We start from the raw sequence: 10,411 nt of genomic DNA, 5'->3' as shown, positions 1-10,411 counted from the left end.
TATATATATAAAGGAAACTAACCTGTAAGGTAATTGTAACCATGGCCCCTGAGAACTTTGAATCCATATCTTTCACCAACAATACTATCTGGAGAATAGCAAGAGAGGTGTGATTGCAATCGCCTGACACTAAAAAATCAGTAAAAGACAATTCTAAATCATCATCATGCGAACCAAAATATCATATTTTTTATTTATATCCATTTTTACAATTACTAAACAACGTGGTATCTTACCAACTATACTGGCATTCATTGGATGCTTCCTGCCCATCTTAACCTCCTTACCTTCATATCATTAGATATTGATTGACCAGTCTCTGCAAGCAGTTAGTTCCTGTTAGTTCTTATCCATGTGTTAAAGCTCTGATCCTAGACCCCTCCTGTAATTGTACAGAGGACTTTCCATTCAAATCTCTTGATTTTGCTTTCTAGGATACCTGTTAGAGTCCAGGTCTCGCAACCGTATATCAGAGCTGGCATGGCATGGTACACTCTTAGTTTCAGATTTTTCACGATTTCAGTGTTCTTGGCAGAGAGGCTCTGTTTGCGCTTGTTATATGCTGGTCCGTCTCAGTCCGTTAATCGTTTTTTGATGTTATTTTGGTGACTAGGTATTTGAAACTGTGTACTTTCAGAAACAGCAGACCATGTCGTTAAGGTGGATTGTTTGGCTTACAATCATATATACCGATTTCCTCTGCTTCTCATAATAGAGTTTTTGCAAGTCTTTCCATATCATCATGGTTACATCCTAGGACCACTATGTCATCCGCCCTAGGACGCATATATAATACAATATCTACAATCTCCTTTACATGCTAGAACCTTATAAATAAAATATAAATTAAAGTAGATATGATGCACTTCTGTCATCTTAACTTTTTAAAAATTTTATTTAGGAATTATACACTGATTTTTTAGTTCAAATCATCATTGGTACTGTTCTGTAGGAGCTACTGTTCACAGCGGAACAGTAAATATACTTTGACTTTCACACTCCGGCTAGAGGTTTATAACTTGTAGGATAATTTTGTCTTCTTGTCCTAACTTGAGTGTTTGAAGATATTAAACAACATAGGAAAAAAACACCAATGAATAAATAGTAAGTTTAATAAATAGTAAATAAAATGGTGCATATTTGGCAACTAAAAACAGAATTTATAAAATTGTAAAATGCATAAATTATTAGTACTTTTGTTTCTAAGATTTTCATAGCTCAATAAGGAATTAATAATTTATAAATTTTTTCTAAAACTTGTTAATATTAAATATTGCAATGACCTTAGTATTGTATCATCATCAGCTAGAATCACCCACTTTATTGTTTTTAAAATGTTGGTTGCTTCTTCTAAGGCCATCTTTAGTATCTTCATTGTCTTTAAACAATGGCCTCTTTCGGTGTTTTTTATTCCCACTTGAGTTGTTGGTATTGTGTCATCTAAAATATGTCACAAAAATATCGAATTTGAGTTGGGAAATGTAACATATCTTATTACAATAACTTAAGAATTTGACTTACTTCCAATGTCGCTGAAAAATTTAATATACTTAGCTTCTTTACCCCACGTTTTCTGAACAAAAGGCACACGATTCAAATGATACTTATGGCATGTCTTAACAGCAAAATATATTTCATTAACATCTAAAGTAGGTTTCTGAAAAATGGTTAATTCACTATATTATTATAAAGATTTAAAACACGACAAATTATAATACAAAACCCATATAAATTTTATTAGCAAAAATAATAATAGAATGGATATAAACTCACACAATATTTTATTTTATTTGGGTAGGAAGCACAAGATTCATTAGGTTTATCACAGAATAATGAAGGCTTATGTTTAAGAGGATATGTTTCTCCAATATAAAGTGCTAATTCATGCGATGCATCTATGGAAAACTCAGATTCCTTATCACTATCTAATATTTTCCTGAAGTTAAGCCTGTGAAAAAGAGGAATGAAATACAGTGGTGTACAAAAATGACAAGCCATTTCTGTCTATGGAAAACATAATAATTTAGTTGCAGACTTTTAATCATTGAGATACTAAAGGAAAAAGACCAATAGAGAATTTAAGAAACACTATATTCTATAAACACATTTTTAATAAAAAGTAAAGTATATCAATTTAAGCAGGATTTATTTCAGCTGTATGTAAAAATAGATTTATTAGAGAATCTGGTCAAACAAAGAATGAAAATAGAATCAATAACTACCTCCCAACAACCAAAAGTATATTTTAAATATCTTTAAAAATAGTGAAATTTTTTGCCATAGAAATAATATATTCCAAAATTAATAAGTAATATATAAATGATAAAAGTTGATAATTAAAACTTACTCTTTTAACAATGAAGTTGTTATTGCGAAACCAGCAGAAATAAGAGGGTATTTAAATACAGTTGGGTCTTCAGGAAAAGCAAAATGATGAATAATTGTTGGCTCTTCATCATTTAATCCAAATCCAATCCAAATTTTCTGAAATGTGTAATTTTTATTGTTTCTTACAGATCTAATATGTTTAGTTTTAACTACATAAATATAAAATTAATAAAAATATCATTTTCAGACAAATAATGTCATTACCTGAGTTTTGTCAAATTTCTGAAGGCCTGAAATCAGTCTTTTGAGGTTGATTATGGTACTATCTTCACAAAAATATATCCAGATTGAATTTTTGCCATGATCTCTTACAAGCCTAGAAATTAAATTTCACAAACAATATATATTGGACATATATATATATATAAACATGTGTATCCATATATTTCACTTAACAGCCTCAACTACTCAGTACAGACCACTGGTGTTAGTATCCTCGAGTCTCCCATTATACAGTATGGTGGTTTAATTTCAGTAACTGTTATGGTGCGAGAGATATGAATATAAATCAGAGAATTTTCAAATTTTGACTGATTAATATAATGTAATTACTGTGGAAGTTCATTACACAAATGTAATTAAATGACGTTAAATTAATATAATTTTTTTAGTTATTTTATTTCAGTGAAGAATAAGTAATAAGTAAAACTTATTTATTAATGCTAACCTTTCGGCCAGAATTTCAGATCTTCATCAGAGCTAAGTATAAATAAAAATTATGTTACATATTTGGTCAGTTTTTTTTAGTGATTCGTCCTATTGTTTTTCAAATAAATGCCCAATGTTAACGCCCCAAAGTTGATGTGTCTGAAGCCACAGGGCCCAGCTAGTAAGCATTAACATCAAAATTGGAAATTCTCAAATTATTAAGGCCAACTAAATATTTTATTTGGGTTATTTCAAATAAAACGTGTTTAATAAATGTAGAATGGTATTTTTGAGTAAAATTTAATCATTCTGAAATTTAATCTTTTCCCATTACAACTCCAGGAATGTGGGTGGGGTGAGCAGCCAGGTATGTGTCCCCACTCCATTTACGAACCAATGATAGCCAATTGTTAGCATTTAAAAAATCAAAAATATTACCATGGTCAAGTCAAAAACGTTGCCATTATGATACACTTATAAGGAGTAACCTGAACTTAACATTACCAGTGAGAGCTTTGTGTCGTTTAGTAAATATGCTTCATCGATACCAATTATACATTAGTTAAATGTATTATTATATGTAATGAATAATGAACACAGTCAATATTGGCCACTTGGAGACAAGATTTCAAAAAATAAGGAACTATAACATCTGATTCTACAAAAATTATCCAGGTACGTAGCGAATACCACCTAATATTTATTTCCAAAACATTACACCAGGGTAAGTTGGTGGTTCCTCTCTTATTTTTCTGGTTGGACACTTAGGAATTAGGTATTTGAGAGACCTCAGTGTTCACAGAGTATTTTCAAGAGGAACAGGTACCAAAATGTTTTAGAACGGTGAGTGAATTTCTTGAAGTAGGTGAAATTTTTAAAGTTATATTCTGATCAACACATCTGTTGAGATAGACTAACACCAGCAACTATACGCCCCACTGGGCCAACCTCTCCCATTATCTTTTACAGTTCAGAAGCATAATTCTTATTCAGACATTATTTTGTTCTAAATTAAAATGAAATTATTAGATTTAATCAATTATATGCGAGAAGAATTTATTCACCATTACCGATATTTTACAATGAAATAATAATACTACTTTAGGGTTAATAAATGTTCAACCCAAATTCCTAATTCTACATGAACTCCAACATTATTAGTAAATAAATTAGTAATTGTTCATTTCTTTTATTTTTTACAATACTCCAAATTGTCATGAAAGTGAATCGAAGAATAGAACATAGTTTTAACAGATCACTTAACAATTTAGCCTTAGTAAATAACAAATACATATATCAAAAAAATAAAAGTTGAAAATGTAAGAAAAAAATAATTAATAATTAAAATAGTCAATTAATATAAATTCTTTATCAACAAGATTTTAAAGTAATTTATTATATAATCATTGAAGAAAAATAGACATCAAGAACAATTGATAATATTATTTTTAAAAGAAGTGTAACTTTAAAAAAAAATTTTAGTTTATTTAAATAAACTTTCTATTTGTTTTTTAACGTTTTTTTATTGTATTATCTTACTCTCATATTTATATTATATCAGATTACTTATGTGCATGCAGTGGCATAAATTTATAAATAGTATCATAAGATAATGCTTAAAAATCTGTATCACAATACCTGGGAAAAAGAGGAATAATTGTCCAATAACCAATATGGGTCTTTTCATCAGGAAGCACTTCAACGATCACTTTACTGTTGTGTGATACCTAAAGATAGTTCATTTTTAATGTCAAAATTAGAACAATAAAACTCTATTTAACAAAACATAATACAATATTATACCATCTTGTAAATTCTTCATCATATTTTATCATATCACTAATTAAACTACTATCTAAAATCTAGAGTTATTAGAAGAGGCGATAAAATAATATTTAAATTTTTAGAAAATTAAAATTTCCTTTATTTAGATGCTAAGTTACTTTTGACACTTCAATAAGGAATATGTATTTCATCTACCTGTAATGATTCAGCCTGATGTAAAATACTTTCTTTGAGGTATTCAGCATTTGTTTCATGGTAGCTATTTTCTTGGCTTAAAATAACAATAACTACGTGAGTTGAATCTGAAACAAAAAGGAATATTTATTTATTTTTTTGTTTATTACCATACAAAAAATGATCTTTATAAAAATGAATTAGCATTTGTTCGATGTAATGTCAAGTACATATCGCTGCTTTGCTTCAATAGATTTTTGGGATCCAAGAAAAAAAAGAAAGAAAAATAGCGAACTTATTTGATATATCATTTCTTCCTGGAAATATCCTATAATTAGGAAAATAACGTTGTTGAGTTGACATCTCCAAGGATCACAAGATCATAACCATACCTTTGAAGGGATAAGATGGATATATGTTGATTCTTCGATATTCGTCATATACTTATATCTAAAAATGATGGGTGAAATGATTTAAAAAAGAACCTTTTTTAGATTCTAGTATTCTTATTATAATTTATAGTTTGCCAATTTAGTTATCTCCAAATGTTTGTAGAAAATAAATGAAAAAAGGCCACTATCGTAGAAGAGATGGTTAATATTTTGGCTGGAAATCCCAGAAGGCTGATGCTCTCTTAGCAAACCTCTTCATCACCTCTTATATTTTGTATTTACTGTGTATGCCCGATCTATGGAATAATAAATTAAAAATTATAAAATTTTGATTTGGTGCATAAAAATAGATATTTCCCAATTTTTAGTCTAAATTATTTTAATAAAATTGATTATTTTGGTTTTAATAGCATAGAATTGAATGTTTGTTGTAAATTTCTGAAATTATATATATGCAAGTATGTATACTAGTGTTTTATTTATTTTTTCCTAATTAAGTTTCCTTTGATTCGAACAAGGCTATGTAATGTTTATACGTATTAATATTATAAATTAATAATATTATGGCTTTATAAAAACAATAAAGTTGATTTTTTTCAGGATTTGGGGGTTTAAACATAATTTTACACATTTTGATTTTTATACACGATTTTACGTATTCTGGATTTTTTACTGCACTTTCTTTGATTTTTGACTGCACGAATATCCGGTATCCAGTTATACATTAACGACATAAAGTGGTCAAACAATAAAGGAAAGTAAGAGGAGGAAACAAGTTGACTGACGAAGTATTATGAGTATTAGCCTAACGAAGATTAGCGGATGGACAGTCCCGTTGGGAATCCACAGTCCTTTCAAATGAAAACAGATCATCCCACTAATATTTAGAGCTTCGCCTCTTTTCATTTTAAACCGTTCGAGTGGCGTTACTTCCAAAACTTCTTCGAGAAAATGGATCAGCCAGTTCAAAACTTATAGGTTTATTACATTTATAAAATAATTAAATTAATAGATTATTATTTCACAGACAATTGTAGTAGTTTCGAGGTATACCTCAGAATTAAGTTGAACCACCAATGCCTAGCGCAAATAAATCGTCTTTCCATTCGATCTGAAGTAGGGGCAACCGTTCATTTCCATGTATATTGCCTTTAACTCAAATTTTTATAAACAAAAAGTATTTATATATTTTAGTTTTACTCTTTTAGATTCCTCAAGGTAATTATATGTATGCTAATTTTCACTGCACTATTTTAAGTTTGAGTGTTTTTAACAAATTTGATGTAATTTATGGTAAATGTATTATAATGTATAAAAAAAAAATGGTTACAGAGGAGGTGACCTTTGGGGAATACCAATTTGAGAAGACTAATGTTTTCTTATATCTTGGCTCATTGGTAACTCAAGAAAACGAACCTGAACAAGAGATTCGGCGTAGGATCATAGCAGCAAATCGGTGCAAGGCAGTTCCGGAGTGGAGCTCTTTCCTGAAAATCAAAGCTTTGTCTTTATAAGGCGATAGTGCGCCCAATCTTGCTGTGTGGTTGTGAGACTTGGACTACCTCCCGGCCTTGTGAACAGGAACTCCTAGTCTTTGAAAGGAGAATCCTCAGACGTTTATATGGTGGTGTTCTCATCGGAGGAGAGTGGAAAAGGAAGAAAAACCAGAAGCTGTACACTATGTTTAAGGAGGAGCCCGAAATAGTTAAAGTGATAAAAATTGCAAGACTGAGATGGGCAGGACACGTCGTTAGGATGGGCAGGGAGGATCCACCAAGACAATTACTGATGGAGCTACTCCATGGCTCCAGGAGAACAGGAAGACCAAAGCTGGGATGGGCTGATGGTGTGCTGCTGCTGATGCAACAAATATGCTGGGGCTTCGGAATTAGATGGCGGAACCTGCTGGAGGAGGCCAGGATTCGACACTGGATTGTAGAGTCACACTAGTAGTAGTAGTAAATGTATTATAATAATTTTAAATATATGAAGGAGACGGTCAGGAGTTCCCTCAAAAAATAGTTAAAAACTAAGAAGATTTAGAAAAAATATTTAAGATTTACATTAATAGTATTATCCTAGATTAGATTAGATTTTTATTCAGGCCGATCAACATCTAGGTTATTACACCCTTTTTACTTTATTTATCTTCTTGTCTTTGACATTTGATGGTTGAATGTAGACTATTTCCTTTTTACACTGGTCGGTATTGGTGGATTATATTTTAGTATAAAGTTGAATTTCTTTCAGAAATTTTATTATTTTGTCTATGGATTCTGCTGAGTCTTTAAGGGCCAATTCTCTTGTACGAGGAATTTTATTATTTTCGAAGGCTTGACGAAATGATGAGCATTCTTCAATTATATGCTTTATCGATAATGGGGACTGACAGGTTTGGCAAATAGGTTGGTCCTCTTTTATGATTAAATGGAGGTGTGTTAATTTGGAATATCCTATTCTAACTCTTGCAACAACCACTTCTTCTCTTCTATTTCCCCTTATGGAACTTGTTCACTTTTGTGTGTTTTTTTAAACATTTCTTAGTTTATTGGTGAGTGGTACGTCAGCCCACATTGAATCCAAACTTTTTCGGATTCTGTTCCTTAAAAATGCCTTTATGTCTTTCGGCTCGTAAATTTGGAGTGGTGGGACGTTCATTGTAGCAGCTTCTTTAGCGGCTTTATCCGCTGCCTCATTTCCAGCTATTCCTGAGTGCCCTGGAGTCCAGAGAAAGGAGACACTATTTTTAAGATGTTTTAGCATGTCTTTATAGTTGTGAATTTTGTCTATCGTAGGTCCGCTTTGACTGAAGTTTGATAGACTCTGGAGTGTACAATCTTTTATTGTATTGACATCTACAATTGAATCTGTACAAATAAGTATGTTTGAGTATTCACCTTCTATGGATAAATGAAGTGCTGTTCAAATCGCCTGAAGTTCAGCTATAAATATTGTTGAGTATGTGGGTAATTTATTATTAGTATTATCCTAACTACATTCTCTATGGTATGTATTATTAGTTACGTATTATATCATTTAATTTATATTTAGTCTTTCCTAAATTAGATAATTCTTATAGTTATTATTATTATATTTTTATAGCTCTTTCTTGTATAATGTTCACGCATATGAAATAAAACTGTTAACGGTCACCTCCTGTGCACTCTGTATACTTCCGATTTTCTGTCAAAGTTTCGGAAGTTCTCAAATGGAACAGGTGGGTGGTCCTGATTTGTTCTTTACTCATTTATTATTATTAATATTAATTTTATTTTTATTTATTCTTTCTGAACCTTTATTTAATCTCAACTTACTTCTTTATTTTCGTTAGATTTTGTTTTCCCACGTCTCCTTTTCTATTTTTATTTGTTATTATGTCTCCTGTTCATTTTTAACCTAATAGTTCGCATAATTTTTTACATTCTTTTCGTTGTCTATTTTATATTAATACTATTTCATTTCTTCTTTTCTTTTACTTGTATATAATTTTCTTTTCTCTTATCTTTACCTAATTTTAACTCTACCTTAATTTAATTTTTTTCATCTTATTATCTTTTACTATGTTAAAATATTTTTAGTTGTATTTTGTATCTTTTTAGCCCTCATGAAGCTCGGTAAATAAATAGTTGTTAACTATTTTTTTGTTTTTTCTTTTGACGACACCCCTGACGATCTTATTGAAATAACACTGTCTAAGTAATAGGGTCTAAATAGTATACTCTTTCATATTTAAAAAAATACGGCCAACCATTAATAAATATTATATAGTAATTTTAACACGTTTTTCAATCATTAGGAATTAAAAATCATTTCTGCGACGGCCAGCTTATATTTTACACTTTTGAATTATTTATTTTTACTAGAAACGCAAATGTTTGATGTTCCATTGTTAAAAAATACTAAGAATTTATAATAGTGATACAATATTTATGCTAACTATTTTATTAGAAATAGCACATATTTTTCCGTTCACTTGTTATATAGTATCATGAATTTATAAGTTGTATTGACAAGGAGAGATTGGAGTATCGACACGATCCGTAATGGGAGAGGAGCGGCAACGTTAGGGGAATACAGAGCAGGCACTCTCTTTTCTCCCAGTTATTAATTTATACATCTTCCTAGGGACTCCCTGCTTCGGATTTACATAGCAAATAGAACCAAAGTTATATCCCCAACTTCTCACCCTACAAATATCGAAAGCTTCCTTCTGTTCTAGGGTGTTTCAACCTGTTAGCAAAATTCCCATTCATTGTATCTAAACTGAAAATATGGATATTTTCGTATTGCAAATATTTTAGCATGTAACTTTTTCCACTTTCTGAAATATCAGATACGTAGTAATTATAAGGATTTTTTTTTTACCTCACTTCTTTACTCAGACCTATCCACAGTTAAAGAAAAAGTCATGAGAAGTTTTGATACCATCATTTTACCATACAATTTCACTAGATCAAGACTTAGATCTGGCTCACAATTAGCTATTGTTATCATTATAGAGATAAGATGAATTAGAGTGCGATAAGGAAGGAATCACACAGATAGTTAAATTATAGTGCTTTAACGTGATCTGATATTTGGGCCAAAATTATACCTAAGGACTAATAATGTAAAAAAAAAAATTGAAACATAGAATGGAAATTGCAAATAATAATAATAATAATAATAAATAAACAAATTTGTGAAATCATCAATAACTACAATAATTATTAGTAATCTCGTAAGATCAAAATATGTTTATAGTCAGGTAGTAGCAAGTAAACCCATCTTTGTAAAAATGTCACCTGATTTACCTCTTCAAAAAATACGAATAAATGTTGGTTTTCTGGTCCAAAATTTTTTTTTTCATTATAATTTTCACAGCATAATAAGGTGCCTAATATATTATTAAACAGGAAACACAAGACCCCAATCGATTTTGACACCATATCCTACGAGCTTTTGGATCCTCCAGATGACTGAAAAAGTTCTGATTTAGATGAAATTTTGGGTCTGAACAGCAAGTTTTTCTTTATATATTATAT

The 10,411-nt window shown here is 30.2% G+C and overlaps 1 protein-coding gene across 1 annotated transcript in view; it reads right to left on the bottom strand.

Annotated features, from left to right (window-relative positions):
- LOC106684073 (beta-1,3-glucosyltransferase) overlaps positions 1–10,411 on the bottom strand; it is a 92,975-nt gene that overhangs the window by 4,649 nt on the left and 77,915 nt on the right. The window contains exons 3-10 of the mRNA XM_014425925.3: positions 5,017–5,123; positions 4,675–4,763; positions 2,593–2,704; positions 2,348–2,484; positions 1,774–1,948; positions 1,522–1,657; positions 1,284–1,440; positions 23–129 (exon numbers count right to left, since the gene is read on the bottom strand). Coding sequence (XP_014281411.1) covers positions 23–129; positions 1,284–1,440; positions 1,522–1,657; positions 1,774–1,948; positions 2,348–2,484; positions 2,593–2,704; positions 4,675–4,763; positions 5,017–5,123 — 1,020 coding nt within the window. The remainder of the gene's footprint in view (positions 1–22; positions 130–1,283; positions 1,441–1,521; positions 1,658–1,773; positions 1,949–2,347; positions 2,485–2,592; positions 2,705–4,674; positions 4,764–5,016; positions 5,124–10,411) is intronic.

This window comes from Halyomorpha halys, unplaced genomic scaffold (assembly GCF_000696795.3).
Source record: "Halyomorpha halys isolate HHAL.00 unplaced genomic scaffold, Hhal_1.1 Scaffold541.1, whole genome shotgun sequence".
NCBI classification, from domain to species: domain Eukaryota; kingdom Metazoa; phylum Arthropoda; class Insecta; order Hemiptera; family Pentatomidae; genus Halyomorpha; species Halyomorpha halys.
This window is presented reverse-complemented; position numbering and strand designations above follow the sequence as displayed.